The sequence below is a fragment of the Ictalurus furcatus genome, chromosome 11, assembly GCF_023375685.1.
Source record: "Ictalurus furcatus strain D&B chromosome 11, Billie_1.0, whole genome shotgun sequence".
Taxonomy (NCBI): domain Eukaryota; kingdom Metazoa; phylum Chordata; class Actinopteri; order Siluriformes; family Ictaluridae; genus Ictalurus; species Ictalurus furcatus.
In genome coordinates, this window is record NC_071265.1 from 23,458,878 (window position 1) to 23,477,602 (window position 18,725).

The window sequence follows — 18,725 nt, forward strand, 5'->3', positions numbered from 1 at the left end:
ATGATAACATCATGATATACTTTTCAAAATAGTGTCATTATCGTCAGGTATCAGTGCTTTTAAAGCTAATTTGATACGGTAAAAATTAACTGATTGTACATTAAAAACTATTTTTGTACCAACTTTTGTCTTTTCTTGGGTTAGGGTTGGGGTCAGGATATAAATAATCAAAATCTCTGAAACTATAGTTGCCCATGCTAGTCTCAGCAAAATTATATATCACAGTATACGTTGCATATCGTGCAAGTATTGTGTAAGTGTAAGTATTGACCTGAATTTTTTTTTTTGCCATATCACCTACCCCATGTGTGAACTTTATATTTTTTATAATTTTCATGTTGTTGTAGTAGACTACCTTGCTTTAATATACCAAGCAATTGATTTTGACATATAGAATGATTTTGAGTGTCCACAATTTACTTTGACACATTTTTGGTCCTTATGTAAAAAGACAACAGCAACTAAAAATATAATTACCACCTTCATAGACCCAAGACTCTTAACTCTAATGATGCAGTGTGACCAAGAATCAACTGAGAAGTCACTTATAATAACAGTCTGATAGTAGGATTGTGCAGAAATCAGGCTATAATATATGCACTGTACCGCTAACGTGTGTGTACAGTATGTGTGGTTCATGTGACTATACTGTAAGTATTCATATGAGTTTTATTGAAATAACTTAGGCTAGATTGAAGCCTAAATCACCGATTACTGTAATGTTAAGAGAATGACTGAGAGCACTGAGAGCAATGCCATTGGTGGTTCTTCTTTCTGTGGGCTTGCTTGTTTATTTTGCTGTTCCAGACAGGAGGTATTATATCTTATTCAAGCATAGCAATCAACAGCATCTGGCTGCAGTATTCTGTATGAAGAATTGTACCTGTTTGCTTCCACTAGATTGTGTTTAGTCTTTCCCACTTTACAATGGCAGACTAGCTCAATTTATGCTGAATATTAACATAAGAGTAGGTAATGGCATAAGTAAAGCCATATATCACACCTGCTATAACCAGTGTTTTTCTATCCATGTCTATAATTAATTAGCCTTTAAATGCCAGTAGATGTATTCATTCATGCATAGGTTACATTAAACTAACAACCTACTACAACATCATCTGTAATTTTCAACTGAAGGGCAAAACTAGGCATTACTTTATTATTACATATGGTATGAGAATGCTAAATTCATAGTTCACATGTTTTACAGGGAGCTTTACTAGACCTTAGTCCCTGTTCATTATTGATGGAATAAACATTTAGTTGCATATGTTTATTTATTATGTAACATTTATTGATGAATTTTCTCAACTACTTTATCATTACTTACAGTGTGTTAATTGTGTAGTTCATGACTTGTTACTGTCACGTAAAACAGTAAATAAGGTGGGTTAAGTGACTCCCCTTAGTGTAAAGCATTACCCACATACCCCTTATTCACACACATGTAAACTCACACAAAGTGGAGTGTAATCATCCACAAAATTGCATGATGATTTAGACCATGTTTTAATATGGTTTTTTTTTTATGTTTTATGTATTATAGATATTTTTTCTATTCTAATCTGTTCTCTTCTGTGGGTGGCTAATCATTTTATATGAGCTGTGACTGTGTCACGAACCTCGAATCGGCACGGAAGCAGAAGCGGGCGGCAGGTGTAGAGCGTAGTATCGGGAAGTTCAAGAAACGTAGTCGTAAGACAGGCAATGGTCAAGCGATCGGACGAACAACACAAACGGGGTCAGGCAGAGAGCGTAGTCGAAACCGGAAACAAGGGTCGAGGATAACGAGAAGACTAACTAACTAGATCGGCTTGGTAACGCAGAGAAACGAGTTGACTGAACGTATACTTCGCATTGACTCTAGGTGAATGACATCCCTAAGTACTAGCGGTGAGAGTGTGTATGTGTGATTGGTGCCAGGTGTGTCTGATCAGAACTCCGGGGATGGTGAGCGCATGCGTGCATGAGAAGTGAGTGTTGCATCTTGGGAAATTGAGTTCTGCTCTGACTGAGCTGTGACAGACTGGAAAACACTATATTCCAAAATGCACTCCTAGCTTAAACAGAAGTAAAATCAATCCCAGCACTTCTTGTCATCTTTGATAAAAAAACAAAGCAATCAAAGGGTGGTTTCCCAGATGTCATGTTAAAAAGAGTGTGTTACATTTGTGCATTCCCAGTACATTGCAACCTTTATTGATCTTCTCTGTCCCAAAATCTCTCTCTGACTTCTCTCTCAGAATTCCTCCTCTCTGGACTGGTCCATTCAGAGTGCATTGTCATCTCTTTACCCCCCATTTGAGGCCACTGCTCCAACGGTCCTGAGCCAGCTCTTCCGTACCATCGAGGCACGCTACCAGGGAGATGCACTGCAGTGCTTTTTGGATTACCTCATTCCAGCCAAGCACATCCTAGAGAGTGTGCAACAGGCTGCCTGTGTAAGTACAACACATTAATCACACAAATAGTTAAGTAATTTAAATTACTAGCCTTCTACATCATCATCTGAAATTTTCAAATTAAAAGTAAACATTAGACAGATCATTCAGCACTACACATGCTTGAAGATTACTGTATTTGTGTGGGAAACATATTATTTCCTGTATTATCATTACAGCAATCAGAGGGCTCAATTTAAGATCACTAGAAAATACTGAAGACATTATACTAACTTTATTTCTTGGGATGTTTTCTAGCTTAGATCCAAGAAATTTCCATTTCCAAGCCCTCTAAGGCAATTCCTTAGAATGAGGTTCAATATTGTTTTGTGGACACCAAAACCTCTTCTTTTTTTAAAATATAGAACAATAAAGTCTGAACAGACTCAAAAATATTTACCTAGAATCCATAAAAGTTATTAGGACGTTAGTAAATGTTTTCAATAATAATTTTCTTTTCCCCTATTCCTCTCTCTAGGCTGAGTACTCTGATGTTTTGTTCCGGTGTGAAGGTTGGCCTCTCTGTTTGAGAGACCGTGTGGTGATCCAGCTAGCCCCCATTAACCCCTTACTGTTACGTCCTGGAGACTTCTACTTACAAGTGGAACCGTTTGGGGAACAGTCAGCCCGTATAGTCCTCAAGAACCTCCTTGTGCAAGAGGATCTTTTGGCACAGGAGGATCTGCTCTTACTAGCAGGTTTTAGAGCACAAAAAGGCCCTGTCGTGGAGGAGACTCCCATCCCAGAGACATCCTACCCTTGCATTTTCACTGAAGCTTGGTTAAAGGAAATCAATGAGGGTCGTCATAGTAATCAGCTACATCAATATGTGCTTTCTTCTGATCAAGGGATTGTGAAGGTGCCTTGGGCAGAAGTAATCAACCCTGAATTTCTGAATAGGCCAAAAGCTAAGGTTGAATCTAAAGCATCATGCACAGCTGCAGGTTTAATACAGCAACATAATACTGAAGTAAACATGTCTTTTCCTAAAACAACTCTTGAACCAGAAACCATGATCCTTCCAGCTAAAAATGGTGTTGCAGTTTCACATCGATTAGTGAAAAGTGGCAACAAATTTGTTAAGATGGATCAAGGGAAACCTGTGAGTAATCCTGTAGGCAAACCTGTTGGTTGGGTTTCTCCAAATATGTGGGACAGCAGGCCCAGTCGAGAGCTGGAGGGGGAGTATGTCGATCTTTTGGATTTTGCCAAAGATAAGGATGCTTTAAGCTATAAAATAGCTGTTATGCCTCAAGTTCCAGTGTCTTTCAGACCTCATTCCCCTCTTTCAAAAGGAGACAGCGCCCCATGTGTTCAAGCCTCAGGATTGATGGATGAACACTGTGTTCCATGTTCAAGAAATAATCAGTTTTCTGAAGGTCCACAGAAGGATTCTGAATCCAAGGGTAGGCATCGTCAGTCTTACCTAGCAGCTATTAAAAACCCAGTAAATTTTGAGAAGGCAAACCCAATAATGCCCCTGGATGAAACATGGCCAGGCTTAGGAGAAGCAGAAACAGGATATGAGGCACAAGGGGTTGACCTTGGGATTGAGTGTTTGAGCAGTTCACCAGTGCAGGATTCAATCCAACTTGGGCAAAACCTAATACAGTCCTGTACGGATTCAGTTGAGCAAGATCAGAACTTAGTTCAAAAACATAGCTCAAATATGAAAGCAATACATCTTTCCCAGAACACAGCACTGCCAAGTCTAAACACAGCTGAACAGCCAACGCACTTGCTTACTGAAACACCTCCAGAGAATCTTCAGAAAATTGTACTAGAAGATACTGGAGCAATTAATCTCAACAGGCAACAGTGCTTGACTGAGCAGGAATCCCGTCAGATGTGGACCAGTGTGCATAAGCATCACAAAATGCAACATTTGCCCAAAATGGGACTAAGGGCTTTGCCAGACCATAGAAGTCACAGACAAGAGACTGGTGCCTACAAATGTCGAGGTGCAGGCAAGGGAATTCAAATAGATCAGTGTGTGTATGGCCTTGCACCTCCTCATAAATCAATTCAACAACCTGCAACCTACAACCTACCTTGTCTATTTCCTCACCCACAGAACTTGCTTGAAGAACAGAACAGTCAATTGGAACAAAGGCCTAAGTGTGAAAAGCAATGTGGTGAAAACCCTGTACCAGCATTGAAAGGTTTGGGGAAAAGCAGGCCTAAAGCCCGCTCTGCTTCCTCAGTATCAGAGCCAGCCAGGGAGTGTTCACAGGAGGATAGACCAACCAGCAGGAGTCGCAGTGATGTTTGTCCAGAAATCATTCCCATGGTTCCTGGAGTTCAGGTTCAAAGAAGCAAGAAATGCACCTTTGGACTTGTGTCCCCAAAACTAGACAGACGGAAAGCAGCAAACAATGGTATGAAACAACAAAGAATTCATTACATACTACAAAGTTATATCCTAATATAAAGTTGTTATTGGCTCTGATGGGTTTCCTCACCCAGTATTGTTTACAATTAGAGAATAGACATTCCAGTCGTATTCCTGTAGATTTAATTTGAAACATATGTGTAATGTTTTATCTAAACCTTACTTTTGTTTTTAAATGGGATGATTTGATCGTAGATGCCTCTCTGTCTAATATGTAACTTGTCTGTATTATACATCTTTCGACATTATACATAAACATGTGCAAGCATGATTGATATGAGCGATTGTTTGAAGTGAAAACACATCTGCTTTGTAGACTATGCTCTAGCTGTGTGTATGTCTGGTTGACATCCGGCGAGAGGGTCAGCACAATGTCATGTTACATGCTTATAACAAAACTAGTCCCTTACAAGTGGTCTGATCAACAGATGACATTGACTTATCTCCTTCACAAAGAGTGGAATGTGCTGTCCTGACAGTTTGTCCTGACAAAAGGTCATCCAAAAAGAGTACATAATGACATGGGGCCAAGTGTCAGAGGTCATAGTTTGTACAACATTCCAGTATGGAATTCTCCTCGCCTCCATCTCATCCCCCACTTCAGCAGAATAAAGCCATTTATGCTGGACAAAATTCCATTATGACGGCCAGAAATAACTACTCCCTCACTCTTCTCTGCAGGAGAGGGCTGTTTGATGTCTTTTTTAAAGTGAAGAAAAGAAAGACTCAGTTGTAGTTAACAGTGTGTGTTAATCAGAGAGAGAGAGAGAGAGCGAGAGAGAGAGAGCCCAACTGCACCACATAGTGTAGCTGAATGGTCATAACCGCAGTTTGGAAATTAATAACTAAAGTACTGTCTAGATGGGATTTTTGGAAATATATCTGTTAGGTAATGTTGTCAGAAGACATGTGTAATGATTATGATGGAGTTTCTTCATCATGTGCGCATGATCATCACAAAAAATATCCATGAATATTAAAGATTAGTAGATATAGTAGATATAGTACTATACTGTTCTATACTATACTATACTACACTGTTCTATACTATACAGTATTATACTATAGATTAGTAGATATAGTAGATTACACGCCCAAAACATGTATGCAGTCTATATCTGTAGTAGATATCTCAGTAACTTACCTATACCCACCAAAGTCCTTTTAAATGTCATTTAGATTTTATTGTTCTACATTTTAAACTTGGCTAATACTTGAGTTTTGGGGAAAAAGCCCACAAAATCTTTTCCCCAAAAAATTACAATAACTGGTTGCACATATATATATTGGGGCATGTGACCATGATTAAAATGAACATTCAAGCTTTTGTTCAAAAGTAATTATCATACACCTATAATCAATTATTCTTATGAACTCCAAATAAAGATCAGGATTTTCTTGATATCTTCTTGACATCTCCATGCTGAAGCCATGATCTGCAATGAGCTTACAAAGCATGTACGTGATCTTATTGTGGAAAGGTTTTGATCAGGAACACAGTGAAGACCATCAACAAAAAGTTGAGAACCACAGTCACATTTACCAAGAACAGGATGTCCCTCGAAAACTAGCAAAAGAACTAGAAAAAAATTTATCAACAAGGCTGCCAAGAGACCTATGGCAGCATTAAAGGAGGTGCAGGAATATCTTGACAAATACTGGTCACTCCCTGCATTTGACAACAATCTCTAGTAAATATCTATACATTCATGTGAAAAAATAAGTACACCCCATGGAAATTGTTGACTTTTTTGACATATTTGGACAAGCAACATTTGATCATCTTGGAAACAGTGCCTATTAATGAAGTTGATATACTTGAACAAAACCACAAGGAAAAACAGCTTTTTCAATTATTTATTCAACAGAATCATCAATAGATGTGATATTCTTCTGTGGAAAAAGTAAGTACACCCTTAGCCTCAGAAGCTAGTATTTTCCACTTTAGCAGAAATAGCTTCATGTAGGCATTTTGCATAACTGTCCACCAATCTCTGACATCGGTTTGCTGGAATTTTTGGCCACTCTTCCATTAAATATTCTTTCAGTTGCAAGATGTTTGAGGGTTTTCTTGTATGTACTGCCTGTGTCAAATTCCCCCACAACATTTCAATGGGATTCAAATCCAGACTTTGACTTAGCCATTCCATAACCCTTTATTTCTTCTTTTTGAGCCATTCCTTAGTTGATTTGCTAGTCTGCTTAGGATCATTATCCTATTGAAAGGTCCACTTCCAATTCAATTATCTTCAAGCACTCTTTGATATGATCCAGAACTCATCGTTGAATCAACGAATGCAAGCTGCCCAGTCCCTGAGGCAGCGAAACAACCCCAAACCATAACATTTCCACCACCGTGTTTCACAGTTGATATGCTTCTCCTGAAAAGCTGTCTTTGGTCTGCGCCAAACATATCTGTTGTTACTGTGTCTCAATATTTGATTCGTCTGTCCAGAGCACATTATTCCAAAAGCCTTTGTCTTTGCCTATATGCTCACTGGCAAACTGCATTCTTGCTTTAATGTTCTTTTTTTATTGTAGAAGCATGCACTTTGACACCAACAGTTGAAAGAATTACTAGCAGATCCTGTGATGAAAATTTGGGGTTCTTAGAGACTTCTTTTTGCATCAAACGATCTGCTCTTGGGCTGAATTTGCTGGAATGGCCAGTCCTGGACAAATTGGCAGTCGTTTGAAATCTGCACCATTTGTAGATGATTTTCTTTACAGTGGAATTATGTATTTCAAATAATTTGGAGATCTTTTTTAATCCCTTGCCAGACTTATAGGCATCCACAACCTTTTTTTCTGAAGGCCTTACAGAACTCTTTAGATCTTGGTATGATGACGCCAAACACCCCAATAACAAAGGGAAAACCAGACACTAGATTTGAGAGTTTTAAATATGACAGGTTCCACCTGCACTCCCTAAGCAGGTTCTGATCTCTTTAGGCTCTGATATAGATGGGTTTTTTTTTCTCACAAGAAAAAAACAACAACAATATCCAAATCTACCTAAATCACCCGAAACCATGTGCCAAAATGTGCTATGGTCGGATGAGACCAAGGTAGAACCTTATGGCCATAATTTTAAAAGATAATTTTTTTCTAAAATGTTTCATAAAATACTGACATGGCAGAATCAGATGAAACTATATCACAGAGATAAACTGCTAATAATTTAATTATCCCCTCTCCGTGTGAAACTAATCTAGTTTGAATATGGCTTTAGTAACTGACTGTGTTCTATAAGGACATAGAAAGATTCAGTTTACGTTATAGTTTTGACTGGGTTAGGTCATCAAACAGAAACCTATGCCATGCTGATGTATAGTAATAGGACATAAGGACATTTGATTATAGGTTGAATTCCCGCTATAAAAAAAGTTAATGCTTAATTTTCTTTTGCACTTTAAGACATTTCTGCTACTGGGTCAGTTGAACAGTTTACTGCACTTCAGAATGGTGCAGTGCTCCAGAGCGCTTCAGCCCAGTTACAAAGCCTCTCTCCTGAACATGGAAGTCAGCTTACTGCCCTTTCACATGACCCCACCATCAAGAATGTTCTCCAACTGGGCATCATCTGTCTGCCAGGTGACCTGTTCTGAGCATCTATATTTAATTCATACAAGCTATTAATTTATTTAAAAATATGTATTTATCCACAGAATAAATATTGATGAAACATCAATAGACTGCAATTTTTTAGTTTGCTTTGTAAAGGCCATTCAATATCTTTGAAACCTAACTTAAATAAAGAAAAACGACTGATGTAAATCCCCTTTTTTTTAAAAATAAAAATAATTATAAAGCTTTTAGATTTTATTTACACTTATGCCTCTACTAATAGGTTGTGATGTGCTTTGATGTGCTGCGGAGTTCCCTTATATATTTATGTACAGAATTACACTGGATTACACTGATAAATTCTGACAAAAGTATATCCTGCTTTCAGTGGCAACTTATCGTTTATAGAGAGTCCTTGCTGAAACCAGTAGTCCAGGGGGTGGACCTAATCATAACCCACTAACTGTTCTATAAGGTGGTACAACACACCTATCAACAACACTAGTTCAGGCTGACATTTACTGAAACTCCACCTAGGTAGGAGGAGCTGGAACAGGTTTGACTTCACCCCATGGACTTTTGGTTCAGGACCGAGGACTTTCTTGGACAAACAGCCGTTGAAAGCAGGATGTGCTTTTATCTGATTATATCGTACAAAAACCATAAAGATACCCCACTACATACTAGCAATAAACCTATATAGACACATGAAGTTTGAGCCAGTGGCGCACATCCCAGCCTGTAAATGAGGGAAAAGTGTTAGAGAAAATCTAAAAGCTTTCTGCTTTTTATTGTTGTTGTTAGTGTTGTTTAAAAAAATACTAATTTTCCCAAAAAATGCACACACACATAATATTACTGTTTCTCTGAGTAAAATTGTCTTTCCTGTGCCTCCCATAGGCAGTCGCGACAGAGCTGGCAGAGCTGTGCTTGAAGTCCATGGGGGAAAGAATGGCTGGGCATCCCCTATGCTCTCTCCTTTGGTACTCTGCAAACTGGTCCTTTATCTTCACTCCATTCCGAGGTACCACGTCTATTCAAAGTACAGTGCACTGCCACAATCATAGGCATGTTGGGTTTTAGAACTAACTATGCATGTGTGTCTGTGTTTTACAACTTATTATTTTAAAACACATCAACTGTATTTTACATTTTATAACAAGGGAGAAGATGTGGTATAGGTTTTAGAGTGGTCGATTGGTTTAATTAATTTGAGGCAGAGAGTTGCATGGTCTTGTAGTGAACATACGCTTTGCATGCAACTGTAACATCATATCTTGACCACTAGATGGCAGGATCAGGCAGCTCTAAATAAATAGTTAACGCAAACTACACCATTAAGTTAAATGACCTGGATTTAGCATGTCTAATCTTTTCTGAGTTTTAGATTGCAAACTGATGTTGGGCCATGTCCAGTTTAAATCGCCACTTATTTACAATTTATTTTTCACCCTTTATTAACCTACTTGCTATCAACAGGGAACCACTCTGTTTGAGGGTTCATTCAAAGGAACAGATGAATACTCCTCAAGCTATTTTATTTTGAAATTTCTGGTTTGATTGCATTTAAATTAGTATACGAAAAGAATTTATTTCCTGTCAATAGGAGAAGGTAGCAGTGCTTACCTGTCATAAACACCCCTCTTGTTGAGTGTTTTCCTACTCATTGTAGGCTTATAAAAATAAGGAGTCATTCCTGCCATTGATGACATTCTCTTACAGCATGAAGATATGCTTGTGCATTATGCAGTTGAGGACATGCTCATGAGAACTGAAAAAATGTTTGTAATACATAGTCTTGTGGACTGAGGAAATGGTTGCTGTACATGTGTAGGAGGACAGAAGAAATGCTCATCCAGACTGAAAAAGTTGCTGTTATCATGGAAACTCCTACTAGTTGAAATGTTTGATTACCATGCTAAATACTTTTTAAGTGTAATTTAATTCAAAATGGAATAAAATAATTCTAAAAGAAAGAAAATTGAGATGGTCAATTTTTTTTTTATACATAAAGTAAAGTCTCTAAAAGCTTCAGTATGCATGAGCATGTACTGTATCACAGGCATTTCTTTAATCTGCATATGCATTTACTGCAAGCATTTCTTCAGTCTGCATGAGCATGAAGAAGGAAGCTTTTTTTGTCACATATACATGTACAGTACAGTGAAATATCTGAGCATGTTAGAAAACTATGGTCAGAGTGCAGGGTCAGTAATAAGATCAGAGATCAGAAACGGTTAAGGGCCTTGCTCAAAGGCAGCTTGACTGTGCTGTGGTTTGAACTCATGACCTTCTGATCAGCATCTCAGAGCCTTAATCTCTGAGATGCCACTGCCGGAGTAATGTTTATGACATGCAAGTCTTGGGTTAGCATGTGCATATGTTTTTCGCAACTGCATACTGTGCAAGCATTTCTTCATACCAAAAGAGGATGTCAATAATGGCAGAGATGGCCACATACATAAATACATTCATTAAGTGAAAGTAACATATTCTGTAACAGTTCCTTCGCTGAGGCATTCAGAAAACTACATTTACGGCATTTGGCAGACGTCTTTATCCAGAACTCCTGACATTTTTCTCATTCATACAACGAGTATTTGAGGGTTAAGGGCCCAGCAGACAATTTTTTGTACTTTTTTTTATATTCATGTTCAACTCTTTCTCAGCTATGCTGTAATAATCCATCCAAATATTATGCTGTTGTCCAGTGTACATGGACACATGCATGCAAGGTAATGTATTGTATTGCTTCTTATAGTCCCAAAGTTATATGGAGGAATGACATTAAAATCCACTTGACTCGAGCTAAAAGTCTTCTATTTCTACTTGTAATTGCTGCCTGAGTATGGAATGATGGAGAGACACATTTATAGCAAACTTAACCCTTTTCAGCCTAATGTGGTTCTCTAAAAATCGTTTAATTGGGTCACACTGTACTGTTGTGAAGAGCAGATTTTTTCTGTAAGACAGACAAACCAACACCTTAGCACAGGCTTTTTCATTTAGTATCCTTGAAGTTCAGACAGTTTTCCATCAGTGATTATTATGATTATTTAATATTATTATTTATCATGCAAAAAAATTCAAGATAATTTCGTGGGGTTCAGTTTTTCTTCACAGTTGCAGATTTATATAGCAATAGGAACCTCAAGCATAGCTGTAACAGCACACACAACTTAATCATAATTATTTTAAAAGTGACTTCTCTGTGGTTTACTACACTTCTGTGTAACCCATTGTAGGAAACAAGTGAGAGATCTGGGATTAACAGTCATAATTAACAGCCGGAATGGTCCGATTTCCTCTGTGCTCTATAAGGCTTTGCTAATGGTCCAGGTGAGTTCAGTATCTTCACACTGCTCATAATGATCAAGTTATTTGTATATCCTAAAGATAGAGAAGGAGACAACCATGTAAATCCTAGTTGAAAAAAAAAAAAACCTAATGGAAATAAATAAATAAATAAACTTTCTCAATTTCCAGTTTTTTGATATCAGTTTATACTGTAAACTTGTACCTAAGCTAGATAGATAAGATAGATAGATAGATAGTCAGACAGAATTTATTGATCCTGCAAGGGAAATTGTTATGTTACAGCAGCATAAAGAATAACACTAAAATTAAAAGCAGAATTGCAGGGAGAAAAAAAAAAAATAAATAAACTAAATAAGTGAATATTAAATAAAGATATGTACAACATCAAAAAAAGTAAGAGTGATAATAAATAAAAGAAAAAGGGCACAATAAAATCAGGTGTGCAAAACTGGCAGTGAATAATATATACAACATAAGATTGACATAAACAGTATGTACAGATAGTTGTGCAGTATTGCGTTCACCTATCACACCAGCTCCCTGTACTCTGACTCCGGCCCATCTCTAATACACCCCAACACTGCTGCTGTAGTGTTCTGTAGTGTGAGAACTGCTTCTGTAATAGCAAAGACTATGATAGTCATAATGAACATCCTTTCGACATTTTATAACCCCACTATTGGATGTCCCCCAGAAGAGAATGGGCTCAATTTTGACAGTGGTTCCTTTCCTGATTTCTTGTTCATGTCATCTCAGAGAGATATTTCTTGCCACTGTCTCCTCTGGCTTATTCATTACAGAATTAAATCTATATTTCTGTAAACCTGCTTTGTGATAATGTCTTTTGTTAAAATTGTTTTACGAATAAAATGGAATTGAACTCACCTGTTGACCTGACCTATTGACTTTTAGGAGCAGGTCCATCGTGTTATGCACAGTGTCTTGTTGTTGGTGGAAAAAGACCAAAATCCTCGAGCAGACAGACCACCAGGATTACAGGTAAGAATAGTTTGAATGGTACAGTAAACTTTTAGTATGTTACAGTAAACTATGTAGATTTTTGCTGAACTACTCCTTTAACTAAGTGGTAAATATTAGTATCTGATGGATGTACCACAACAAACACGAAACACACTCAACTCTGTGTCACAACTGTGTTTAACTCATGGTTCATTTTAAACATTCCCTCTCTTTCTGTGCTGACACCATTCAGATGGATATTATTACTTCACTAAAAGTTCTTCATAAGAGTGTTGATGGACAGCAGCTTACCAGTGAACTTGGAGGATCTTTCCTTTATAATCACAATGACTGGCTACAATTCTACCAAGTAAGAAAAGCAAGAAAGAAATGTCGTACCAAGTAAGAAATATCGTAAGGCATTCTTTTCAGGTAAAAGCAGCTGGATTATTTTAGACTTCTGTGTGAGCTGTTGAATCATGTTTGGGCAGTGTTTGTTTTATTTTTCAAAGGAATGAGGCATATCACTGAAATATGAATCCGTGCATCTTTCCAGTAATAGTGAGTGTATGCATTCATTTCACAGAAAGCTGATCACAGTTCCACAGAAAGCTAACCGTTCAGAAGAGACAGCAGCTTAATCAGAGACATTTTTTATCTTAAGGACTGGATTTTTTATAGATTTAATTTACTTAGAGCAAGTTGTAAGTGTAGTTTATGAGAGACTGGTCAGCTTATCCTTCAAACTGTGGGCACATTTTCTTTACAGCATCATACATAAAATTATTAAAAACTGGCATTATTTTATTAATTCGATAAGTCAAAATAGTTCATTGAAAGCATGATGCTTTCAGCAAGTACAATGCTACTGCATGAACTTGATTTATTATCTTTAGGCCACATTAAACTATTGGTTATTAGTTTATTTTTTATTGTCTCTTTATTGCATTTGGCAGCAAAGAAAAAAAAAAAGTGCTTCTCCTTCAGTCAGGTTGTAGTCTAGAAAAACTCTATCTCAGACACCTCTATTCAAGAACATTCTACCAACCTCGAGGCATGAACTGCACAGAGGTCATTTTAATGATGCAAATGGCCCATCCAGAAAGTCAAATTAAGCACAAGGAATTTCCCCTGCAGAAATATTGGTGTAAATTTTGAAGTCACCAACTCTGAATATGGCTCCAAAACTGTGTCCCTAAGTAGGACTTCAGTGCAGTTGTGAGGCAAAAGTGGAAAGGCATGAGTTTAATAAATGAGCACTGGGTAATAGCAGCTCAATAACATTGACTCACTGCGATGTACACAAATAATGCAAGTGCTTCTATCAGTCCTGCTGCTTTTATTTAGCTGTTCTTGTTCTTTTCATCGGAGGCACCAGTATCAGGAGTCACTGTGTGTGTGTGTACAACAGAAACTGTTCCTCTTTGAGATGGACCTTCAGGGAGCAGCCTTATTATTACAGAGTGCTATAAGAAAATTGGACAGTAACAAGAAAACTGACACGGCAGAGGTACCAATGGATACTGGGTTATTTTCTTCAAATCTATAGCATAATATCCTAGGCTAAATGTAGTCTATAATAAGATTTATCTAACCAACTCCATGCCACAGGATGTAAGGACGTGTATCCAAGAACAGAAGAGCGCCATGAAGCAGGTACTTGAAGATAGACATATGGTCATGCTTCAGAGGGACGGTGGTTCTATACTAGCCAGAATGCGGAAGGAAGAATGTAGATTTGCTCATTCTGAAGACTACAGGTAAGCTATTGTCATCGTATTGAAGTACTTTTATTTTTTAATTTTTATTATTATTATTATTAATTTTTTTTATTGTATTTTTTTTTTTGCAAAAGATGGTACGTGCCATGCTAGTGCGATAAATTACAATGTGCTTTCTCTGTCTCTCTCTCTCTCTCTCTCTCTCTCTCTCTCTATATATATATATATATCTGTCTCGCTTTCTCTCTCTTTTACAGGGACTCAATGAAGGCTGTAATGTGTCTGTATAACAAGGTGGAAGAAGGAGTCCACACTCTGGTTATGAGGTCCAACCAATCACTGCAGCATCTAGATCATGTGCTCCTACTGAGGGAAACAGAGGAACAATTTAACACAGTGAGACAACAACACTGTAGAGCTTAATTCTCTTATGTAACATATGATGTAGGCGCTGTACATTTTCTTTAGGTTACCTACCTCAAACAATGTGGACAAAGGACGAATCTGTTTTCTCAACTAGAAATAATATAATTCACAGAGCAGAGAGTGGTGTGAAGAGGAGGCTAGGAGATGGCAGAGGGACCTTGACCCAGCAGAAGAAACCAGGGAGATACTGGAGCAAAGACATGCAGACATTTGTGCTGTCCTCACTCAGGCAAAGGTAGAATAAAAAGGATCTAAATATTCCTTTATACATGAATGCAAATGCACACACTGAAGGTAACATAAACCATGTAGGGGCTTGGCATACACAGGATTACTAAGCGTTAAATTTTCTAACTGAATGTATCATTTAATGTGAATTATGGCTCTAAATGAATGTTTTCTGCAAGAAAAATGAACTGTCTGTTCAAATTTTGAAAAATGACTTTATGGTATTAGATTAGATTTAAGTGGAAATTTATTTGGTTTGGCATTTTGCCTGTATCTAAGAAAATGCTTTTTCCCTCATTTTTCAAAGGAGAGAAAAGAGAAAGCAATGTCATTGATGAAAGATGTGGAGAGAAAGATCCAGGGAACATGTTATCCTGAGACGGATATTTTCCATATTCACATGACAACATTCAAAACCAACGTGGCAGCTTTTGTGTTGCAAGCTGAACAGCATAAATCTGACCTGGAGGCATTTATACGTCTGTGTAATTTCTGTGAGCAGGTTAGCACAAACCTATGATTACTTAACACCCTAAGAGGTGATTTATTCATTTGCTCTATGCTGAATTATAAAGCCATAAAGAAACACAAGTTTATGAAATAAACTCAAATTCATCTTTATTTGCCAGGCCTTTACTCTTACCAAAGAATGCAGTCATTATCTGGAACACATAGAGATGGGCTGCTACCCAGAGACAGCCAACATAAGCAAGCTTAAATATTTTCAAGAGAGATTTAAAGCTTTTTCATTTGAGCGCTTTGAGGAGGAGAAGAATAACGCTATGACTGAGAAACATCACGATGTGATCCGAGTGTGGAGTGAGGCTTGTTTGGCATGCCAGGAGGTCAAGAAGACGCTGGAGGAGAAGCTGCTAGAGTTTGATAGAAAGCAAAAGCTACGAACATTTGTACAGAGGGATGAAATGATGTTGAAGAATGAGGAACTCTCTTTGCAAACTCCTACTTCCTGCCTAACTAGCTTATCCTCGGGTAATGTTAAGGCCCAATCTCAGCAGAGTGAAGCTCATAGACAGACACAGATTCAAGAGAGTCATGCTAGGGGTAAATCCGTAAATATACACAAAGATTCAGCATTAGCAAGCATCGTAACTGCGAAATTAGTAAAGTTTCGACGTGAACACCATAGTGAGACTGATCTCAGGAACGTTGACCTTGTTGGCAGGGGTGAGAAGACTCTAGCGTTAGGCCGATCCCATAGTGAGGGCTCTTGCATAAGAAGCTTTGATCCTATGTTAACTGGGCCTCCATTATCTGTGTGTCAAAAAACATCTACCAGCAAACCCAATATGTTGCTAGCTGACAGAGAATGTGTTGCATGTCATCAAGGCAGCTTCTGCTCAGACTTTTCCAATATGAAACCTGAATGGATCCAAATGGATAGTGAAGATAAGCCAATTGTCACTCTGGATGACCAGGATTCTCAAATATCTCGGCAAGAGAGCTTCTGTTCTAGTGTGTCCAGCCCGAGACAGGGCTGGATGAAAGAGGAGAAAAGCAGCAGGATCCACCTGGATGATAGAAATTCAGGCTACTCCTCTAGAGACACTACAACTCCAGACGGGCTAAAGGATACCTCAGACTGCAATGCTTCCTCAGAACTGGAAAACAGCAGTAATTTACTGTGAGTAATCAAGAGAAAAAATCCTGCCCAATGTACAAGAGCAACATCTGCACACACTTGAAGCAAGCTCCCATTTGTTTTCAATATACAATCTGCTCTGTTCTCATTTATTATAAGTGATGATGTCAAGTACGGTATGCATCTTTATATTGTTCATTAGCAAACATATGTTGTTGATTAAATGTAGAGCATGTTTCAAATGGCCGCACATTATGGGAATTGGGGCTTGTTTTTACAAGTTTGGGTATTTGAGACATCATAACAACATGACACAGCAGAGGTACTCCATGACTAGAATAATACTGCTATAGAGTACCAGTCACTTTAAAACCATTACTTTTAATATAACTCTGACCCCAAAAAATAATGCAGTGAATGACTTTAAATTGTGAAAATGTTTGACTCTTCATGTTGCTGTGTTGGCTGGGCAGTAAATTGCAGCACATCATGGAAGAGTTGTTACAGACAGAAAGAGAATATGTGAAAGCACTGGGCTATGTTATGGAGCACTACTTCCCAGAACTTGAGCGCCAAGATGTACCACAAGATCTGAGGGGACAAAGAGGAAGCATCTTTGGAAACCTGGAAAAACTCAGAGAGTTCCATCAACACCACTTTCTCAAAGAGCTAGAACTTTGCTTAAGACACCCTTTTCGTGTAGGACGATGTTTTCTACGACATGTAAGTAAGTTCTTTGCATATGATCCACTTAAAACACAGAGTCCTAAATATTACTTTCAGCGTTCACAGTGGTGTCCTCCCAAGCCATCATTATGTTATTTGTGTCTGTCTCTCTGCACTGTGAGACTTACCCACATCTTTCCCAAATCCAGAAAGAGAGTTTTGGTCTCTATGCTCTCTACAGCAAAAATAAACCTCGCTCAGACCACCTGCTGGTCAACCATGGCAAAGAGTTCTTTAAGGTAAGAGGTACGAAGGTGCTCTAACAAGGAAATGATACACATAAAAGACACATGGAAAAACTGGTGGCTCTCTTATATTGTAGGAGCATTTTGCTCATCTAGTTTGCATCCGCTTGTCCCCTTAGAGGGAAGTGCCACTCCAAATCAATATAAATATAAAAATTTAATATATAAAGTTTTTCTGAATGACCACATTTATATTATGATGAAAATTTCTATTCTGATGGGCATGGTCTCTTCCAGGATGATAATACTCAATCCACAGAACACAAGGAAAATAGTCTAATGTAAACAGTGTAAATATTATGCTATGGCCTTTACAATCACCAGATCTAGACCCAAACACGTATGTGAGATTTTTGAGTGGCGTATTCGACTACGCTATTTCCGACCTTCATTAAAACTCCAAGGGTGGAAACATCTTTTGCAAGGATACTGTTCATACCTCCAGCACTGTTCCAGAAACTTGTAGAATCTCTGACATGGTACATCGGACCTCTTATGGCAACTAATGATAGCCTAACACCTTAGTAAAATGTTATCTTGTTTTTTCCTTAATTTGCCACATCTGTATTTGGAAACATGTCCTTGATAAAATAGGAATAGCATAAAATATGATCTTGAATGGTTTTCTGTGCTTGATAAGTTATATCTAAGAATAAGCCATCAACATAATGTCTAAGTAGAAGAAATGCCTTAATTTGTTGATTTCCACAGTTGTTCCTTAGTAAATCCATACACACTGTGTTATACACACTTTTTACTTCTGCAGCAGAAACAGCAGCTGCTTGGAGATAAAATGGACCTGTCGTCATACCTGCTAAAGCCAGTGCAGCGCATCAGTAAATACAGTCTGCTTCTGCAAGACATGATCCAGGAGTGTGACGCAACGTCACAGAAAGCTCCTGAGCGAGCCGAGTTACAAGCTGCATTAGAGGTCATCCAGTTCCAGCTTCGTCATGGCAACAACCTCCTTGCTATGGATGACATCCAGGAATGTGATGTGAGTGTGGTGGAGGGGAAAGAATAGTTCATCTTTAGGGGGTCAAATTAAAATGGATTAGAAGTTGGCACTGCGTTACAGATAAATTTGTGCTGCGACTTTCT

General features: G+C 38.1%; 1 protein-coding gene across 4 annotated transcripts in view; it reads left to right on the plus strand.

Annotated features, from left to right (window-relative positions):
* The window catches only part of quo (quattro), a 34,449-nt gene that overhangs the window by 12,098 nt on the left and 3,626 nt on the right, over positions 1 to 18,725 (plus strand). Inside the window, exons 2-18 of one of the 4 annotated variants that reach the window (XM_053636163.1) lie at positions 2,244 to 2,441; positions 2,920 to 4,819; positions 6,702 to 6,737; positions 8,251 to 8,427; positions 9,301 to 9,424; positions 11,646 to 11,739; positions 12,631 to 12,717; positions 12,932 to 13,048; positions 14,090 to 14,188; positions 14,290 to 14,438; positions 14,657 to 14,795; positions 14,938 to 15,060; positions 15,361 to 15,555; positions 15,683 to 16,695; positions 17,127 to 17,376; positions 17,529 to 17,618; positions 18,391 to 18,621. In XM_053636163.1, the coding sequence (XP_053492138.1) occupies positions 2,244 to 2,441; positions 2,920 to 4,819; positions 6,702 to 6,737; positions 8,251 to 8,427; positions 9,301 to 9,424; positions 11,646 to 11,739; positions 12,631 to 12,717; positions 12,932 to 13,048; positions 14,090 to 14,188; positions 14,290 to 14,438; positions 14,657 to 14,795; positions 14,938 to 15,060; positions 15,361 to 15,555; positions 15,683 to 16,695; positions 17,127 to 17,376; positions 17,529 to 17,618; positions 18,391 to 18,621 (5,022 nt within the window). The remainder of the gene's footprint in view (positions 1 to 2,243; positions 2,442 to 2,919; positions 4,820 to 6,701; positions 6,738 to 8,250; positions 8,428 to 9,300; positions 9,425 to 11,645; positions 11,740 to 12,630; positions 12,718 to 12,931; positions 13,049 to 14,089; positions 14,189 to 14,289; positions 14,439 to 14,656; positions 14,796 to 14,937; positions 15,061 to 15,360; positions 15,556 to 15,682; positions 16,696 to 17,126; positions 17,377 to 17,528; positions 17,619 to 18,390; positions 18,622 to 18,725) is intronic. The other 3 variants (XM_053636164.1, XM_053636166.1, XM_053636165.1) reach the window with 3 other exon arrangements.